This window comes from Furipterus horrens, unplaced genomic scaffold, assembly GCF_987537825.1.
Source record: "Furipterus horrens unplaced genomic scaffold, mFurHor1.1.pri manual_scaffold_7, whole genome shotgun sequence".
Lineage (NCBI taxonomy): Eukaryota > Metazoa > Chordata > Mammalia > Chiroptera > Furipteridae > Furipterus > Furipterus horrens.
In genome coordinates, this window is record NW_028327177.1 from 98,489,229 (window position 1) to 98,510,220 (window position 20,992).

The following is a 20,992-nucleotide window of genomic DNA, read 5'->3' on the forward strand; positions in this document are numbered from 1 at the left end:
ATAAAGATGCTCACAGGTTTGACAGATATCCTTAAGTATGGCAAATGCATAAGGGAAGAAGTGAAAGCTATGCTAAATGAAATGAAGGAAAATCGACACAAAACCAGTGGTGAAGGGAAGGAAACGGGTTCAAGTCAATAATTTGGAACATAAGGAAGAAAAAAACAGTCAACCAGTACAGAATGAGGAAACAGGAATTGAAAAAAATGAGGAGAGGCTTAGGAACCTCTGGGACAACTTTAAATGTGCCAACATCCGAACCATAGGGGTGCCCGAAGGAGAAGAGGAAGAGCAAGAAATTGAAAGCTTATGTGAGAAAATAATGAAGGAAAACTTCCCAAATTTGGTGAAGGAAACAGACATAGAAGTCTAGGAAGCACAGAGAGTCCCAAACAAGCTATACCCAAAGTGGACCACACTAAGACACATCATAATTAAAATGCAAAAGGTTAAAGATAACGAGAGAGTCCTAAAAGCAGCAAGAGAAAAGCAGAGAGTTACCAACAAAGGGTTGCCTATAAGACTTTCAGCTGATTTCTCAAAAGAAACTTTGCAGGCAAGAAGGGACTGGCAAGAAGTATTCAAGGTAACGAAAAGTAAGGATATACAACCAAGATTACTCTGTCCAGCAAAGCTATCATTTAGAATGGAAGGAAGGGCAGATAAAGTGCTTCCCAGACAAGGTAAAGCTTAAGGAACTCATCATCACCAAAATATTATTATATGAAATGTCAAAGGGACTTAAGAAAAAGGATAGCGAAATTATGAACATTAAAATTACAACAAACTCACAACTATCAACAACTGCATCTAAAAAAATAAAAACAAATTCCAACTAAGCAAACCAGAATAGGTACAGAATCATAGGTATGGGGATCATTTGGAGGGTTATCAGCTGGGAGGGAGGAAAGGGGATAAATGGAGAAATGGTGCAGGAATTAAGAATAATAATTGGTTGGTACAAAATAAACATAGAAAAGTTAAGAATAATATAGGAAAGGATGAAGCCAGAGAACTTATATGCACATGAACTAAGGGGGGTGGGATTGCTGGAGGGAAGTGGGGTACGGGGCTGAGGGGAGCAAAGGGTAAAACATTGCAATACTGTAATAACATAATAAAACATACTTGAAACAAAAAAAGGTGTGGGTTTATTTCTGGGCTCTCTAATCTGTTTCATTGACTTATATGTCTGTTTTTCTGCCAGTACCAGACTGTTCTGATTACTACCGTCTTGTATAGTTTTATATCAGGTAGCATGATTCCTCATAATTTTTTTTCTCAAGATTGCTGAGGCTATTCGGGGTCTTTTGTGGTTCCATATACATTTTTGGAATATTTGTTCTAGTTCTGTGAAATATGCCATTGGTATCTCGGTGGGTATTGTGTTGAGTCTTTAGATTGCTTTGGGTAGTATTGACATTTTATTTATTCCTGTCCTTGAACATGGTATATGCTTCCACTTATTTGTATCTTCAATTTATTTCTTTAGTGTCTTATGATTTTCTGAGTACCGGTATTTTACATCCTTGGTTAAATTTATTCCTTGGTACTGTATTGTTTTGATGCAATTGTAAATAGGATTGTTTCTTAATTACCCTTTCTGATAGTTCATTATGGTTCATAAAAATGAAACTTATTTCTGGATATTTTGTATCCTACTTTACTGAATTCATTTATCAGTTCTAGTAGTTTACTGGCGGAATAGTTAGGGTTTGCTATATACAGTATCATGTCATCTGCTTTTAAAAACTTTTTAAAACTTAGATGAGTTTATTAAAATGTGTGGATAACTTATTAAAGTTAGTTCACTCTGTGCACTTTTATATATCAATTAAAAAGTAGAAAGCTTAAATTCTGGCTGGTGATCACGAGGGTGTATAACAGAATTAAAAAACATTCATCCACTAAGATTTTGTGCAATCTACCGCAGAATATATGGTATACCTTAATAAGAAAAATACAGAAATCGAAACTATGCTGGCTCTGTCGTGGATTAGCAGCGGTCAAAGCTGGCCCCAAACTGTTCATTTGACTGACAGCCAGAAAGGCTCCAGGGGTCCAGCGGATCCCCGCAGGACCTGCTTCTTCGTGGCCTGTGGTCGGGACGCTTACAGGGGGCACCGGAGTCTCTCGGTGGGTGCTAAGATCCTGAACAAAGGCCCACCGCTCTGGGGTACTAGAGGTCTTCTGGCCCACTGGGAAAAGCCGTGGGCTTCCTCACCTTTCCGGCCTCACAGCCGCGCGGAAAATCGCTGCCTCCAGCCATCCCCCAACTCCACTTTTCGCCGGCCGTACTTACGTCACCGCCCCACCTCCCCTTTTCCCGGCATGCGCCGCGGTGAGGTCCCTCGCTCTCGGCTTCAGCCTGTCGCCCCAAGATGGCGGACACAATGAGCAGATACCGCGCTGGTTGCTCCTGATCCTATCGTGAGGAGAAACGGGGAGGCCTTACAGTCCGGGCAGAGGAAAGTTACACGAGCACGAAGAGGGTGGGGAGGAGGCGGCCCGACACTTGGCCGCGCTTCTGTTCTCCGCCGGCGCGGCGCTCGCTTCTTCTGGGTCGGCCCCTCGGCAGCCGGCCCGCTCGCTTGCCCGCTCGTCGCGGGGCCCCGCCCCGGCCCTGCTCCGCCGCTGCCGCCTCTAGCAGCCGCCGCCATGAAGCTGACAGACGGCGTGCTGCGAAGCTTCCGCGTCGCCAAGGTGTTCCGTGAGAACTCGGACAAGATTAACTGCTTCGACTTTAGCCCTAATGGCGAGACGGTCATCTCAAGCAGCGACGACGACTCCATCGTGCTCTATGATTGCCAGGAGGGCAAGTGAGTGCGGCGGTGGCCCTGGGCCCGAGTCTTGAGTGCCTCCCTCCCTCCCTCTCGTGGCTCGCCCCGCCGCCGGCTCCCCGCCCCGACTCCGGCCCCCGCCTATTTTGCACTGGCTCCTGCCAGGGCCACTTCCACTCCTGAGCCGTCCAGGAGACCTTTTTTCTTTTTAAAAAATATAGTAATGATAGTATTATTATTTTGTATGTCTTAGGTCTCTACGGAGAGCGTTTCTACATCTCTTGCCAAATCCCACCTTGACCTTGACCTTTAAGCGTCTGGTTTGCTCACCCCGGCCCCAGAAGGTAGCTTTTTGGTCCCTCGTACTCTTATCTAAGGTGCCTGTCGGCTCTGTCTCCAGCGCAGAACCGCGGAGGCTGCTCTCCGGCCTCATCCAACAGCTCTCTGTGCCTTCTCTTAGGTGACCTCGATTCAGCTCTGGCATTCCGCCCATTCCTTGTCCCTCAGCTTCCCGCGGCCTTTCTGCCGGAAGGCCGCGTGGGTTGCAGTTCTTAGCAGTCAGGATTTATTTGTCGTGCTTCTTTGGGCCCATAGCCTTCCCTTTCTGTTCCAAATCATGTTCTGATTCCTAAAGAACCAACGCCCATGCTTATAAGTGAACTTTTTAGCAACACCTGAAACTTTTACTTTTTGCCAGACAAACAAATTTGGCTGTCCCATCCCGACCTGATTGTGAACTTTCCATTAGAACAAAGAAAGCACCGTATAACAATTTCGCTTCTTCTTATGCTTAAAAAACCTACACTTTATGGTTCACTTGGAATTACCAAAATTCCGAGTCTAGTCTGATCCTGAAATTGCTACGTTGCCCCAAGTCCACCACACCTGCATCTCTGCAAAATCTTGTAAGCACAGCGTTTTTTGCCTTTTCCCCTGGGGACCTTGTCAGCTTCACCTCACCCCTGTAGACTTATTTTTTTTGAAATCCTTGCTAAATTGTGTGCTGTTTTGGAGCAGAAACTGGTTTAGGCTAAATTTGATTTCCGTCCAGCTACGTTTTCCAAGCAAGGCTTGCAGATGTTTGGTTTTGTCAGACTTCATTTTGTTGCCTGGTTCCAGATCTTTTGAATCTTTGGGTTTTTCCTCTGTCTGCTCCAACTGTTCTTTTGCCTTAAAAAAAAAACCCCAAAGCGCTCATGTCTTCTATAAACTTTCTTTTGGAACTTGTGTCTTCGTTTGTGAGTTTACTTATCTAAAGTAATTGTGTTTTGGTCTGAGCCATAATGTTCTCATTTTTTCCCCACTGGGGCTATGAAGGAGTGTTATGTAACTGGCTGTGGATCTGCCTGCAGTATGTGGGAGGGTTGCCTGTAGTGGTGGTCCTGGGGGAAGAGAGAAGTTGTTAGCTGGACCGATCCTGAGTTATTTGAGTCAGTTTAATTCATTTAGTGTATGGTCTGCTGTCCACGGCTGGCTACTTGAATCAGGTTGGAAGAGAGAGTTAACATATAAAGCTGGGTGGGGGTCTGTTGTGGGATTCTGGAACTAAAAGTTATTTGAAACTGGCTTACTTGAAATGTTTAGTGCTTGTGCGTAGATTAGAACCTCTCTGGAACCCGAGGATGGAGATGTATAGCCTCATTCAAAGGAAATAAAGGTTGTGATAGTATTTCTTCATAGTTTGTCTTGTAACTTTCACTTGTTGGAAGCGATGGCAGTGATTTAAGTCCTGTCTTGTTAAACAAATTAACATAAAAATGTTAATTTTATGACTACTGTCATTTATTCACTTATGTAGCATTGTTATGTAGTTATTAATTCATAGAAAAGTTAACCGTGCTGTTCTGAAGAACTTCCATATGATCAAATAATTGATTACATTTTGCCCCATTTGCTTATTCTCTATGTACATGTTTATATATATGCATTTTTTCTGGAAGTTGGAGCTATCAAGCCCTTTATTCCTAAACATAGATCCCTGAAACATGGTTTTCTTAAGCACAAGAACATTCTCTTATACCTATAACCAGAGCAGTTATCCAAATTAAGAAATTAAATAGTGATACAATAGTGTAGGGCATGTTTTTAAAAGTTTTCTCTTATCAAGTAATTTTGATCTTGTTTTATTATGATCTGTGGCAGGAGAGTGGCCTGGTAGTTCAGGAGACCTGAGTTCTAGTTTGGCCTTGTGACCAGGTATGTGACATTGGTCAGATCACTCCTCTGGATGTTAGATGACCTCTTAGCTTCTAGGAGTCCATGATCCTAAGTGGTAATTTGAAGAAAAAATTTGCCACTGGTGTGGGTCAAACCAATATTGGACGAAAAGTTGTTTCCTTGTAAAGCATAGTATCTTTATTAGCTGGTACTAGTGATAGAATTTGGGAGTTTGAAAATGGCTAAAAGCTAAATGTTTTCTAATTTACTATTCATTTAAACTTTTTATATAATGGAGTTCATCCACTGTGATTTTTTTCAAGTTGAGAGAATATGAAGGATATTATCTGTGGTAGGTGATGCAAATTATTCCAAGGGAAGACTTTAATATTATTTATTCATAGTTGATAATCATAGTTCGTGGAGAGAAACTTATCAAACTATTTGTGAAAAAATGTTCCTGGGCTTTGCAAAGATCCTCTGAAATGGATGAAACACATTAGAAATTTGCTTTCAAACTTGGAAATGATATGTGGTAAAGATTTCTGTTATTAACAACAAAACTCAGGTTAGAGTTACTGATAAATTTGGGACAAATACACTATATATAAGAGGGACTGAAAATTTTCCTTATACTACACACTTTTAACATTTGCTCTTTAGGCTCTACTGTTGTAGATAGACTGAGATACTGGGATAAGTAAGCTTCTTTCACTTGTAGAGGCAAAGTCAGCCATCTTTTGAGAGAAGGCACATACTCATGCTTATTCTCACTTGTTTACATACTGGTTACCACCACACAGTAGGTAACCCCAATGCACAACCCTGGTCATAGTACTTGATTAGGCAGCCTCTGAGCTGAACTTTTTAGCAGTAATGGTAAGAACATGGAAAATCCAGTGCATTTGGAATGAGAAGTCTTGTTTGGAAATAGGTTTTATGTAGGAAAGCCCTTAACATCACTGAAACTAACAAATATTGAAAGCGAAAATGGTAGACTTCTTAAAGCTATACCCAAGTCATCTGATTGTGTAGCATCTGTGCCAAGAAGATTTTGCATTAATGATGCAATGAACTTCATAAATTGGAACTCTTGGTAAACATTGGTAAAGGATTTATGAAATCCTCCTACACCTACGCGTAGAACATTCTGAAGTTTTTGGTTAATGATTTTGCTGAATTAGGCTTGAGCTTGATCTTCAAGCTTCTCTAGAGGAAGACGTTTAAGCAACTTCAACAAATGGATTGATGTCCTCTAGCTTGGAAGTGTGTGATTTTACATTAAAGTAAAAAGAAAACAACCAATGACTAGTTTTGTTAAGGAGAGTTAGGCTTGCCTTTCAAAAGGCTCAGTAAGTGCTTTGGACTTGTAGGATAGGGGCAACAGCAGGTAATAATAGGAAGGGTAAACAGTAAGTTCTGGCCTCCATACCCCTTTTTGTTATCAGGATGACTTGTGTTTTTTGTGTCCCTTTCTTCCCAAATAGATGCACTTTTTCTGAAAGCTGGCTTTTGAACATTGTAGTAAAGACTGAATTGAACCCTCAGATTTATTCCACGTCCTAACCATGGCATTAGGTATTCAGAGATTAAAGGCTGTTGCATTTGATCGATTCCATTTGTTTTCTTCCCTTTTGAAAGAAATTCTGTGTTTTTCCAGTGCTAGAGCTTCCCAAGAATCCTCACCCTTGCCACATCATTCAAGTGCTTTTCTTTTTATGAAAATCCCAGATTTTTGTGATGGTGGATCTTGATGGTTTTCTTTCTCTGTCCATTTCCTTATCAGACCAAAGAGAACCCTGTACAGTAAGAAATATGGCGTGGACCTCATAAGATACACTCATGCAGCAAACACAGTCGTTTACAGCTCTAACAAAATAGACGGTAAGCAAGTCCTCTTTTTAGGAGCTATGGTCATGGTTTCCTTTGTTGTATATAGTTCATGGAATCTTTGTGACTACTTTTGTTTTGGTTGTAGTTACTTTAAGTTAAATATTTCCCTATGATGTTAGCAGTGCTAACATTGATATCACTGAAAAGATGCTGGAGGCACACCACTACTGCCTTTGAAGGACTTGAAACTAAGTGTGAAAGGTCTTTAGTTTAGAGTGGAAATTGGAAATAGAAAGCAACAAATAATGCATTTATGGTTTTTACTTCTTGAAACTTAAAAAGAATACTTTTAGAGCAAATAAAAGGAAAGAATACTTGACACACAGCAAGTGGTAAACAATAGTATCTCCTCTTCAAAATACTGTGATTTAGGTAAAGTTTTCACAAATTCTTGAGCTGTGATAATTTAGGGGATCTTAGAACTGAGTTTTTGGTGTATGCCAGTCTTTTATGGTCTGTGTCATAAAGGACAGTGTCTTGACTTTGGTTATCTTTGATAATGGGAACAATTTTTATCTGAATTTTATTCTTTTCCCTTTTTACTTTAAATGAAGCTAATGACTTTAAAGAGTAAAGAGTTATTTTTAGATATTAAACTTGTGAATTTCTTTAATAAGTGGTGTCTGTTTTTACCTGCATTTCACTTGGGATAAAGCAATAACACTTTCATGTTAGGACACCTTAAAAAATTTTTTTTAACTTAATCTCATTGATTTATTGATTGTTTCACTTTTTGTGTGGTAAGATTTTTCTAATGTCATTCAACAAAGATTGCCTAGACTGCTATTTTGGCTATGCCTGGCCCAGAGCTGATGGGCAGAAGTTTTTGGTTTTTTTTTTTTAACTGAGATTTTCCTGCCTTCACTTGACTTTTAGTAAGTATATTATTTCTACTTTTCATGCCTCTATTTCAGAAGTGGTTTTCTAAGTAAGAATGCATTTGATGCTTTTGGACAAGAATATAAAACATTAGGATCCTGAGGAAACATATCTGTTTGAACATCTGCATGACTGGTATATTTCTTCTTTTGGGGTGTTTTTCTGGGTGATTGAATAAGAATTGTCCAAATATGGTTCAAGAAGGGGCAAATGTGTGGCACTTGCAGCTTTGCTGCCAGGCCTCTGATGTGAGGATGTTGCCTTTCCTGTCTCAAGTGCATCCTGAAGAGTTCCTCCAACGCTTCGTTTCCTTTTGCCTGATTCCAGGCTGAGGTAGTAGTTTGTACAGTTTGAGGGTCTATGATACCACCCGGTACAGGAGATAACTGTACAGGCCACTGCCTTGCCAGGAACAGTGCGCCAGCTACCGAGTGGGGCGGAGAGGATGGCGACGCCCTGCTCATCTCTGGGAATCCAGGTAATGGGGAGGAAGCCTTTTTCTGCTTAGGGCAGGTGAGTAGCTCCTAGCAATAGAGCAACAAGGAAGACAATAGAACAACTTTGTAGTTGTTATTCGAGAAGATGTATTCAAGGAAAACCGTGTAGAGTTCAGTTTTGGAACATACCCTGTCCCAGGTTAAATGCCCTCTTATTAGAAAGTAAACCATTGGGATGACTTGGTGCTTCAACATCTTTGTTCCTATGTTCTGTTTGCCTTCAGAATGTTCTTTGTATGCTTTCCTTTCTGTATTTTGGCATCATTTCCTATTACCCCTTTCTCAACAATTATTCCTTGTTCATAGTCTTTTTTTTTTTTAGAGGAAAGGTACATTTCAGTTCTGTTCTTTATGGCACTTCATTTCCTTCCCACCACCATATTTTTGTTCATTTTTTCAGATGGAATCATTTGGTTTTTAAGTGTCTTATTTTACTGAAGCACAAATCTACAATTATTCCTTTCCTTGATATTGTCAAAATCTCATTGTTGTGACTTGTTGGTATAGATCATGAGTTTTGTTTTGAAATGTCTTGATATCTTTTAAACCCAAATTTTCTCACTTCTTTTTAACTTACTGCTCTGATGCACAGAGGACTGGCAGATGGATAGTTGGTTAATTAGAAAGGAAGTACGTAGAATATTACTTCTCTTTCCATTTTGTTTAGTTTTAGTGTAAATTGTATATACAGTTAACATTCAGGTGAGGTCATTGCCTTATAGGCTGTCAATTTAAGAACTCTGCTTTTGAATGATGCCAAATTTGTAGTGTCCACTCTTCAGCTGTGGAAAGGAATTATTCACTATTTATTCACATCTTGCTTGGGTTATGGACAACAATGAATTCTTTGACCTTGTCTTTTTAAGATGAAAATACAAAATAAATTTCTTTAAAAATTATCATCGTGCCTTATTTGTCTTCTTACAGATACTATTCGTTACCTGTCCTTGCATGACAACAAATACATCAGATATTTTCCTGGACATAGCAAAAGGTAAGACCCAAGTGTTATAGAAGTAGATAGTGCTTTTATCCCTAAGGGTTCAGACAAGAGAAGAATGGAGAGATTTTATCAGTGAACTAAAGCTAGTTCCTCACTGCTGTTTGGCATTCATCTTAGTCTTTTGTTAACCCCTACCCAGTCAACTCTTGATTAGCCAAGGTTGTGGAGGTAGGGGGGGTAGGACTTCATACATAAACTGAAATCACAATTAAAACATAATTAGGAAAAAAGGTAGATTTAAGATATTCAGTGGAAGCCTATGTATTAAAAAAAAGCTAGCATTTAGGAACCCCAAATATCAGATGTCCCTTAATGAAAGGCTCTTGTACATATATGAGGCCTTCTAGTATAGGTGGTCCCCATTTCCGTATGCTCCTGCTCTGCACAAACATATTCTATATGAGGATCTTAATGATGGTGCAAAAAAATTAATAATTGTCCTCTGTGACTTTTGAAAATCAAGAAGCTTGTTTTCTTATTTTTTTTTGTAATGTAGGTTGCTTTTCTCTGTCTCCTACCCCAATTTCCATATTATTTTTTCTCTGTAGTTTTTCAAGTTTTGTTTGAATGTTAAACAGCATTTTCCCTTAGATGATATTTTAATTACGGGGGGGGGGGTGTATTTCTTCCTGCTTTTATTTGCAAATGTACAGAAAACAAGTAAGGCTTGGAGTGGTAGAGAACCCTGACAGGTGGTGTAGCGAGAGCCAGGCTGTACTTCGGAGTGGGTAGGGCCTTTCTATGTTGCTCAAGGTAAGAGGTGGCAGCTATTGGTTACTGTAGTTGTACACAAAGAATGGCTTGTGAGAAGTAGATGTTTTTGCTTGTTTGTAATCGAATTAATGTTCATGAAGGTACTATCGGTAATTTAGAGTTGATTGCAGTCAAAATTCCAGTATTTCCAACGATCCAGCCTCTTGACCTCCTGATTCTTAGATGACTTTCTCTCTCTCTTTTTTTTATTTTTGACAAAACCAAGGCCATCCAAAATGAATTCTTTTCAGATTCTCTTCCACCTAAATTCCTCTCTTCCTTGGAATGCTTTTCTTGAGAAAGAAGTAGCCTTTCTTGACAAAACCAATTTTTCTGTTTCCTTTCATCTCCTTAACTGGACTTTTCCTGGCTGTCTACAAACTTACTTGGTCTTCTTTATATTACATCTATTTTTTGAGCCTATCACCCACTCTCTTACTGTCGCAGACACAAATTAATCTGAATTTCCATCTTTACCTCCTCACAATTATTCATGGTTTAAATCACTCTCAGTCTAGTCCCAAAGTCATCTCGGGGGCTTTTTCCAAGCTATTTTACTTCCCTTTTCCCTTTTTCTTTTTTTGTGGGTGCTCATCCTCTTAGTAAAACTTTTTTTTCCTTTGGCAGGTGACTTTTCCCATCTTGGTTCTATTCTTGCTATTCTTGGCTTCTCTCTTCCCTTGACTCTAAAATAAACAAGGTTTTATTCTCGTTTTTTCCCCTTGGTGTTTTTACAAATATCACCGCTGATTTCATTCATCTCTACTCAGATGGCTTCCTAAATCGGTATTTTTAGCCCATGTTTGTCATGATTTCCAGATTCAACTTCCACCTCCAGATTTTATATACATCTACACAGATGTCTGTCTCTTCTGTACCCCATCCCAACAGACCCAGCACTCCATCCATCATTGTTCTATTCTTTGGGCCAGCTCCTGTCTACCTGATGTTTCCTCATCTCTGTGCCCTTCAGGTCTCTGGACTCTAAAAGCCTTTATTGTCTCCACTCCTTTCCCCTCCCTTCACATCCAGTGAGATGTTAAATTGTATTGATTCTACCTAGCTTTAACCTCCTGTGTCACTCTCTTCCCGACTTCTTTCTGTTCTGGCTTATACCCTGTCAGATGAATTATTGTCATCCTAATTAACCTCCTTATCCCTCATTTTCCTGCTTCAGCACCCTGTATTACACTTTTGACCACTTCACAGCCTCCCTCAGGAAGTCTTAATGGTTCCCCACATCTACCTGCTCCTTTCCCTTGGAGCCAACTTCTCCTCCCTTTCGTTCTGACCCGTTTTCCAGCATTATCTCCCAGTTGAGGTGAACTGAACCTATGCCTCATGCCTTCCCATTTTGCACCTTCTGGAAAAGCATCTCCACTGAAACCCTATTTACCATAGGCACTGCTTTTTACCAGAAAGCCTCCCCTGACCCTCTTTTGGAGTTTCTGGACTAGATAGTTAAGCTTCTGTAGAATTGAGGTATTATTCCTCTTTGTATTCCCTGTACTTCTAAGCGTAGAGTCTTGTGCCAAATAGACTGACTCTGAGCTATTGACCTGAATACCATGGCATAAAATTTCTTATCTAGATACATTTTGCTCACTGTTTTAATATCACTTTAGCATTCCTAGGAAGTTTTGGCTTATAATATATTTAAAAAATTTTTAAAGGTTTTATTTATTCTTTTTTAGAGAGGGAAAGGGAGGGAGAAAGAGGGAGAGAAACATCAGTGTGTGGTTGCCTCTTGCACGCCCCCAACTGGGCACCTGGCCCACAACCCAGGCGTGTGCTCCAACTGGGAATCGAACTTGTATCCCTTTAGTTTGCAGGCCTGAGCTACACCAGCCAGGGCTATTTAAAAATTTTAAGTTGGGGAGCTAGTGGAAATGTTAGTTAAGTTATATGGGAAGAATTATTTGTTTTGGAAAAAAACATTTTTTTAAAGAAAAAAGTAAAGTAAATTTGAAGGAAAGTAAATTTTCTCATTTTCTATTCACAGCATAGATTTCAGTTCTTTCTAGTGAAACCAAAACCTCCTGAACCCCTTTTAGGACCATTCAAAACTTGAACCTTGGCTGGTGTGGCTCAATGGATTGAGTGCTGGCCTGAGAACCGAAAGATTGCCAGTTCAATTTCTGGTCAGGGCACATGCCTGGGTTTTGGGCCAGGTCCCCAGTTGGGGGTGTGCGAGAGGCAACTGATCAATGTATCTCTTGCACATCGATGTTTCTCTCCTTTCTTTCTCCCTCTCTTCCTCTTTCTAAAAAGGAATAGAAATCTTTTTTAAAAAGAACTTGAATTTCCTCTATTTCTAGATTGTTAAAAATCCATTCACAAATGAGCTTTGCAATTAAATCACCTTTTTTACTTCAGACTTTGTCAAAATGAAACAGTACAACATGCACATTACATTTCCTCTAATCTTTTCAAGAAATTATTTAGTTTTAGAGAGAGACAGACATCAATTTGTTGTTCCACTTATTTATGTGTATGCATGCATTGGTTGCGTCTTGCTATGTGTCCTGACTGGAGATTGAACCCACAACTTTGGCATATCAGGATGAAGCTCTTAACTACCTGGATATCTGGCCAGGGCTCCTCTGTAATCTTCATCTCTCTTACGAGCTTCTATAGATATGAAATGTTTTGTCATCAAGCCAGAATGTAGAACTACTCGTCCATAACATCCAGAAGGAAGAGCCATCTGAATGTCATTTTTCACAAGGGCTTTCTCCAAAGGTGGTACTTTAGAGTTACAGATACTGTGTAGGTTGTAGCTTGTTCCTCAAGGATCCCATGTTTGGGGCCATGGCATACTCTGTGGTCCTTCTCTGTAGGCCAGGTCCAAATGTTGGGCAGGTGGAGGGTATCTTTTCAGAGCAGAGCATGGCAGAGCGAGAACACCAGCAATAGGGGACGAGAGCTCAGGATGAGCCCTTGGAAGAAATGTTTTTATGTGAGCGGTTCTTAATGGTACAATCATAAAAAGGGACCCATATCAGAAATATAGTTGCTGTCACCAACTATTACAGGCCTGCAGCTCTGTAATTTTAAGCCCAAACCAGCAGTTTCCCCATCACCTAGGAGCTTGTTAGAAATACAGACCTTACTGGGTTAGTTCTGGCAGTGGATCCCAGCAATCTTTGTTTTAACTCACCCTCCAGGTGATGGTGATGCCACTCAGGTTTAGAGTATTTAATCCAAAAACCTCTAGTTATCATGCCTCTTTTTTTTTTTAAATTGAGATATAGGTCATTACCCTTGTTAAAGTATACAGTTCAGTGGTTTTTTATTATTTACAAAGTTGGGAAACCATCACCACTATCTTAATTCCAGAACATTTTCATCACTCCAAAGAGAAACTTTGTACTCATTAGCAGTCACTCCCAGTCCCTGGCAACCACTAATCAATCTACTTTCTGTCTCCATAGCTTTGCCTCTTCTAGACATTTTGTATAAATAGAATCAGACAATGTGTGGCCTTTTGTCACCATGTTTCCAAGGTTCATACATACTGTAACATGAACCAGTACTTCATTTTTTAATGCCGAATGATATTCCATTGTATGGAATACACCACATTTTACATACCCATTCATTAGTTGATGGACATTTGGGTTTCCAGTTTTTGGCTATTAAGAATAATGCTGCTGTTAGCATATGTACTTTTTTGTGTGGACATATGTTTTTTTTTTTATTGTAATTTCTGGGTCATGTAGCAACTAATATTTTGAGGAATGATAAAACTGTTCCGAAGGAACTGTGCCATTTTACATTCCCACCAGCAATGTATGAAGGCTCCAACTTCTCCACATCCTTACCAACACTTGTTATTTCTCTCTCTCTCTGTTACCTTATAGCTATGGTAGTGGTTGTGAAGTGATATCTTCTTATGGTTTGATTTGCGTTGGAATCATACATTTTTGTGCTATAGCTTTAAGTTGCTTTTTCATTGTTCTAGTTGCCTTTGATTATTCCAGATTGCTTATGTAGTGTGTTCCTTAAAGTAGATGTTTGGAGAGACCTGGTATATAGGTAGGCCGGTAGAGTGATTTAGAGTTCATATATATATATATATTTTTTTAATCCTCACCTGAGGATGTTTACTGATTTGAGAGAGAGAGAGAGGAGAGAGGAAGTGGAGAGAGAGAGAGACAGGAGAGAGAGAGAGAGAGAGAGAGAGAGAGAGAGAGAGAGAGAGAGAGAGAGAAAGAGAAACTATCAATCCGTTGCCTCCTATACATGCCCCAGCCAGGGATCGAACCTGCGCCCTAGGTATGTGCCCTGACTGTAGGTTGCATTTGCAACCTTTTGGTGCACTGGACGATGCTCCAATCAACTGAGTCACCTGGCCAGGGCCACATCCAATTTTTGTAAATATTTTGCTTCAACTCCTATTTATCTCTGTGTATTTCAGGGTGGTGGCCTTGTCCATGTCACCTGTGGATGACACTTTCATTTCTGGGTCTCTCGATAAGACCATTCGACTCTGGGATCTCCGGTCTCCTAACTGCCAGGTAATGGTACCTCTGTTACACTTCTAGTGTTTTCTATGGTAGGCACTCTCATCAACTCACCCTCTCAAGGAAGAGGGGATGCAGTGGTTCCATTCTGGAATCCCAGTCTTTTTAAACTTTGGAGAAAATCCTGTTTCCCGGTAGGTAGCTGGTAATTAAGGAACTACCCTAATCCAGTGCATATTGCATTGTGCTCTGTGGCTTATTGCTTTAATAAACAGTTTTCTCAGAGCCTTTTAGCCTCAAGGGATTTTTTAGAATTCATTGTCTGTAAAATTGTATACTGTAGTTGAGGTTGATCTGAAATGAGTTGTATGGAGACCTATGTTTTAAAAGCCTTATTTTAGTTTTACTTTTTCAGTCTTGTAGGTTGGCTGGTATCTGTTTGTGTCCCTTTGTTAGTTTTCTCTGGGAAAAGTAAATTTTGTAGGTGTAGTATCCTAGGTTCATTAACTTTTTTTCTTATTTCTTTTTTCTTAGGGCCTCATGCATCTACAAGGCAAACCAGTTTGCTCTTTTGATCCAGAAGGGTTAATTTTTGCTGCAGGTGTCAATTCTGAAATGGTTAAACTTTATGACCTTCGCTCTTTTGATAAGGTAAATTTTTGAATCTTTAAGCTATCTTGATATTATAGAAGTTTTGAAGAGTAAAATGGACATTTAAAACCTTTTTCATGGTAGAAGACATGTGGTAGATATTGGAGAGGGTCATAGCAGTAGTTAATCTTCTGTTTTCCCTAGTGAAAAAGGAATCTAAAGGGATGGAATAAGAATTGGCTCTTGCAAAGGAATTATGGGTGTGCCTTGGGCCTGGGGTTGCTACTTTTTATCTTTTGCAGGGGCCATTTGCAACATTTAAGATGCAGTATGATCGGACTTGTGAGTGGACAGGACTTAAGTTCAGCAATGATGGCAAACTCATCCTCATCTCCACCAACGGCAGCTTCATCCGTCTCATTGACGCATTCAAAGGAGTGGTGATGCACACGTTTGGGGTAAGCTAACGACCTTTCAGCATGGCTCCTTCCATGTTCATACCTTCTGGGCTGAGAATTGTGTTAGCTGGTTAGTGGAGACGAGCAGTTATCCTGAACTCACTGATTGAGACATGGGCTTGCATTTTCTTCCTGCACATGAATGTATTTCTCTTGGATTCTAAGACATTCACTTCTCACCCAGTGACCTAAGTTTAGCATTTAGATTTAAAGTTATTCTTGATCACAAATATTTTCTTGCCCTCTTGAGTATGGAGTTGGGTGTAACGGGTGAATTGTAAAGGGTGGTGGCCAAGTTTAGAACCTTGGTAGCACTGTGCATGAGGAGAGGGCTTCACAGAAATGGAGGTGATGAGTCTGCTAGGTCAGTATTTCTAGGCAGTTACATTTTGTTAATGGCACTTTGACAAGAGAATTGTTCTTCTGTTTTTAGGGTTATGCCAACAGCAAAGCTGTCACACTGGAGGCCTCGTTTACACCAGACTCCCAGTTTATTATGATTGGTAAGTGTCCTTTATCCTCCTTGGGGGTTATTTTTCTGGTACTGAGATTGCATTTATATTATTTTTATTATCTTTAACATATTATTTACTATCCTTCTGCTAGATGTTCTCAGATTTCTGTGTAGCACAGTATGTCAAAGGTATAGTGTCTTTAAACTATTCTGACTTTGCAGTTCTTTACTGGGAACTGGCATTAATGTTGGACTTCCCTGGACTAGCATTAGAGTTAAAACTCTACAAGCACTGTCCTACTAGTAATACTAACTTTTACTAGTAATACTAACTTTCTGATATAATCCTGCTTTCAGTCATTTTAATGGCTAAATGTTGGTAGTGCAATGATCTTTAGCCCCAATTTTTAATGAGAAAACTGAAGTCAGAGGGGAAGTGACAAAAAACTAGGGTCAAGATCAATCCCCAAAGTGTGTTTTCTTCACTGCCTTTTTCCTTCCAGTTTCTGCTGAGGGTTCTGAAACATGGCCTCTTTCTAGATGTCAATCTGTGTCTTTTTCCCTCTTGTCTTTGTATTGGGCCTTGAGCTGTTGTATGTTTCTTGATCATTCTCTTCAGGTTCGGAGGATGGCAAGATCCACGTCTGGAATGGAGAGAGTGGTATAAAAGTGGCTGTGTTGGATGGCAAACATACAGGCCCTATAACCTGTTTGCAGTTCAACCCCAAGTTCATGACCTTTGCCAGTGCATGTTCAAACATGGTATGTGAACAGTGGGAGATGTCCTTCAGTTGGGTTGTGGGTGTTTCAGTGAGCAAGCTGTGTTCTAAATAGGTACGTTATAAGCATCCAAGTTTATGTTTCTCAACTGGTTGCTTCCCTGTTTCACCTCTTATTCTCTGATCTCTGGTTGGGCTGATCTTCCACTTTACTCTTCTTTCGAAGATCTGGGATCACCTCTGAGATCCTGGGAGGTTTTAGGACAATTTTTAGCTCTGGCTTCTGGTTTTATGCTCAAACTACCTGGGCTATGCTTGATAGCTTTTTGGCTTCTTAAAATACTTTGAACAAGTCTTTTGTGACTGCAACCTTTCAGTTTTCCATTTCTGTCAGTTTTTCATTTCTGTCAGTTTATGCCGAATTCCTCAGAAAGTTTTGTAGTTGATCATAACTTACCACTTAGAATTTTCTCCAGGCCCTATCTCTTTCTAGATAACACTGGCTGCCAGTTTCCTCTTGGCATCTTCTAAAGCTACCTGAGTATTCAGGGATGAGGCACTTCACTACTAGCCTACCCAGAATCCTCCCTGCCACCTTCAACTAAGAAAACAGTGTCAGAAAAAAGTACAACAAAACTGTTCAGTCCAATTCCTCTCACTTTTGTACAGCCCACTAGGGTGAGGGCCTGTTTGAGGTCACCTGGTGTGTTAGCAGTGAGGCCAGGTTAACCAGACCCCCACCTCCTGTACAGCACTCATTTTTTTTCCTCACCACTGGGCCACTGTGGTGGAAGATATACAGTGTTGGAGGGAAACAGAACCAGTTTGCTTTCATGTAAAGTGGAGAGTGTTTCTCCATAGATTGCCTGAGTGAGTGAGTCAGTCGGTTGGTCGGTTGGTCAGTCGGTCGGTCAGTTGGTTGGGAGGGACCAGCTATAACTACTCCACCATTGGGGTTGGGCAGCTTGATGTTGTGGGAAGGGGTAAAGAACCCTCAGCAGTTAAGAGAGGCTTGGCTTAAGTTGACTTGTCCTGTTCTTTTTCCAGGCCTTCTGGTTGCCCACCATTGATGACTGACCCTGATGCTATTCAGCTGTTTCTGTACAGTGAGGGTGGCCAGCAGGAAAAGAACGGGACTGAGATAATAGTGGTATTGGATCATTTGACTGGGCTGGAGAGCATTCTTCCACATGGCCTTCCCATGGATGTGCTGTACATCTGCTCAAAAGAAAAAAATTACTTTGCCAAGCTTCTTCAAAAGGATTCTTGGTGTGGCAGACTCAATTGGGATGCAGATTTTCTAGTTGTCTACTGCACTGAGCTCCTCCAGAAGAGTGACCAGACTCATGATTTAGGGTATAGTGGGGCCTTTAAGGCACCTTCAATTTTGAATGTATTTGCTGCTGAGGAGCCGGTGAAGTTACTTAAACCTGCACATACTTTCTCCCACCCCCATAAATGCATGGGAAGCCACAGTTCTGGTTTTGAAATGCTAGAGCAGCTCAGTGCCCCTTGCCCTCACCCTGCATGTCTTGTTACTGGGTCCCCCTGTGTCATTGTGGTATAATCCACACCCATCATATTACTTAGGTGCCAAACATTTTCAGAAATAAGTCTTCATATATGTTGGGGTCAGAAAGGGACAGATGCAGAAAGATCTTGCTTGCCATGAAGCCTTGCAAGTTAGTCATTTGAGGGTGGGCGATCTAAACATGCCTCAGGCTCTGGGTTTTGGGTGGGAAAAGGCCCAAGAGCTTGAAAGGGAGGGATGGGTAGCAGGTGAGTTTGTGGGCCGGGAGGTTTAGCAGTAACCTAGTGTGGCCCCTTTTCATCAAAACAAATCTATGGCCCTCCTGGGTGCCTACCCAGTGTGGTGGTGTACAAAAGCAACATGGGAGTCTATTTTTGTACAAGATACATCACACTTTCCTGTGGGCCAGTATTGTGGAGTGAGTCTGAGTTGTTTACACTGATGCCTTCCCTGCCCACCACAAATTGTGTACATAGTCTCCTGATGATACCACCCCCTTCCCCAGCTCCCAACCATGAGCTGGCTCTAGGCCTGTGTTATATGTTATATTTAGCCTTTTTATATATGACCTGGGATTTCTGTTGTTTGTATTTTAGGACAGTATGTACGCCTTCATTTAAATATCCGTGTGTATGTGCATACATATATATGTGTGTGTGTGTGTATGCATATATATAAGATACCTGTCATTTCTCAGAGTATAGCTGAAAGACATGGAGTTCTGTAGCCTGGGGGAAAGACTGCATTCTTGCTGATAGTATTTGCCACAAGTGTTAGTAAGTCTTCCCTGGTAACATTTTTTTCCTTCAGGAGACTGAATGAAGCAAAGCTTCACGTGTTTGCTTAATCCCATGGCAGCTAAGTGAGGGTCTTGGGATGACTCTTGTGTTCCTCAAGCCGCACTTTGGGGCCCTCTCTGCAGTATTAGCCCCCTTTTTTGCCTGGTGATGCTCTGTCTGCACCTATATATGTGTGACAGTCACTTTTGCATGCCTTCTGTGTCTGGCTTACAGTATTGGGACAGAATGCTGGAACCAGGCCATTTCAGTTTGAGGCTTCTTTACTAATTATAGGTCACTCCTCTTTACCTCTTATGTCTGTTTTCTTCTTTTCCTTGCCTTCTCTTGGGAGAGGGGCCTGATCAGGGTTGAGATGAACTGCGGCTGGCTTATGGCCTTTTCTTCCCCTGCACGGCCTTCTTAGAGCAGGATGAATTGCATGTTTTTTCACGAAATTCCCAAATGTTTAAGCAGGTAACATATTCCCTGCACATTCAGAAACAGACTGAACAAGAGTTATGACTTGTCTAAGAGGATTTGCCCAAGAGTGTACAGCTGCTAGGGGGAAAGCAAGCCATTACTGCCTCTGTTCAGTAGAAGGAATAGTTTGAATTGCAAGCAATTACTGTTTTTAGTGATTTTTATTTTTAATCCTCACCTGAGGATATGTTTATTGATTTTAGAGGAGGGGAGAAAGAGAAACATCGATTTTTTTTGCCTCCTGTATGTGCCCTGACTTAGGGTCAAACCTGCAACCTACATATGTGCCCTGACCAGGGATCGAACCTGCAACCTTTTGGTGCACAGGATGCTCCAACCAACTGAACCACCTGGCGAGCGCAGCAGTTATTTTCTGACTTGTTCCTCAGACTTGAAGGTCAAGGGGCATGCATGCATCTTTCTCAAAATAGATTAGAACCTGCAGCTTCTGTGATATTGTCCACTGTATATAGCTCTGCCATCTCAGAGTGATGGGACGTTTTTTAGAAACCAAATGATCTGAGCTGTTACTCCCATTCCTGGCTTTCCAGGGTTGAAAATTCATGATAGGAATAACTGTTCAGAGACTGCTTGGAACTGGGTTAACAAGAAAACCTGCTTAGTTAACATCTGTAACAAGAGTAGCTACCGAGCACGACTTGCCTGTCAGCAAAAAAATGATTTGTATTATTAAGCTGTGTGCCCAAAGTTGAGATACCATGTCCTTTAGAAATACGCCCTGCATGGCCTCTTATTTATGGGGGCTTGTGGCTAGAGTTGGGAAGGAAAGGGAAAAGATGCAGCTGGAAGTGACTGGAGATGATGGGGTGGTGGGAATTACACAGAATAGAGGGAGAAAAAAAGGCTGTGGGCCAGAGAGGCTGAGGGCTGTGGCTGCAAGGATGCTCTCAGTGGGAGCTAGGGGTGCTTGAGTTCTCAGTGGAGGGTGGGGGTGGGGCGCTTACCACTCAAGTCAGGGCCAAAGCCATGATTTGTATGTGACAGTAACACTGCACTGCTCAACCACCAGCCAGTGGGTTATTTTTTTAAGGAAAAACTTCCCTGTTGCAATTATAATTAATGCTTATTAAAGAAAATTTGAGAATTTTAGAAAGAATTCAGTTTGCTACCCAGATGGTACCACTGTTGATCTTTTGGTGTTAAATGTTTCTCTAGACATTTCTGTGTGTAGATTTTTGGTGTGTTTACATCATTGTTATTCTACTGTATATACAATTTTATGTCCCTTTTGTACTTAACATAAACATTTTTTTCCATGTTATCTGTCTTAAACAGAATTTTATGGCTGTAGCCTCTTCCATTGAGTTTCTGAAGCATTGTTTGCTTGGTTCCTAGAGTTGGAGAAAAGATGAGTTGTCTCCTGGCTCACGCTGCGACTTGCTATATAGTGCTGTGTGGATGGATTGTTGGGATCTCTGGGACTTAACCCTGACTGTCTTTGACAACTAAAGCTTATGGGCTGGTGGGAGGAACCCCCTAGATCCAGCCCTCAATACATAGCAGCCTGGGTTGCCTCAACCCCAGCCTCTAA

At 40.9% G+C, this 20,992-nt stretch overlaps 1 protein-coding gene and 1 pseudogene across 1 annotated transcript; one reads left to right on the forward strand and one right to left on the reverse strand.

Annotated features, from left to right (window-relative positions):
- Window positions 1-2,447: 2,447 nt before the first annotated feature.
- Window positions 2,448-20,722, forward strand: WDR82 (WD repeat domain 82). Its single transcript, XM_090284090.1, has 9 exons — window positions 2,448-2,819; window positions 6,724-6,821; window positions 9,134-9,200; window positions 14,383-14,482; window positions 14,963-15,079; window positions 15,322-15,477; window positions 15,911-15,980; window positions 16,551-16,693; window positions 17,698-20,722. Exons 1-9 carry the CDS (start codon window positions 2,659-2,661, stop codon window positions 17,725-17,727), a joined length of 942 nt encoding a protein of 313 aa, XP_090140216.1. The 5' UTR covers window positions 2,448-2,658; the 3' UTR covers window positions 17,728-20,722.
- LOC150004878 (deoxyuridine 5'-triphosphate nucleotidohydrolase, mitochondrial-like) lies at window positions 9,236-12,853 on the reverse strand (annotated as a pseudogene).
- Window positions 20,723-20,992: the final 270 nt, after the last annotated feature.

Bases quoted from the DNA above. Each gene is read 5' to 3' on its own strand.
- WDR82 (XM_090284090.1), top strand. From the start codon at position 2,659: ATGAAGCTGACAGACGGCGTGCTGCGAAGCTTCCGCGTCGCCAAGGTG. The intron at 9,201-14,382 runs GTAAGACCCAAG...TGTGTATTTCAG, and splicing joins TTTCCTGGACATAGCAAAAG to GGTGGTGGCCTTGTCCATGT. The intron at 14,483-14,962 runs GTAATGGTACCT...CTTTTTTCTTAG, and splicing joins TCCGGTCTCCTAACTGCCAG to GGCCTCATGCATCTACAAGG.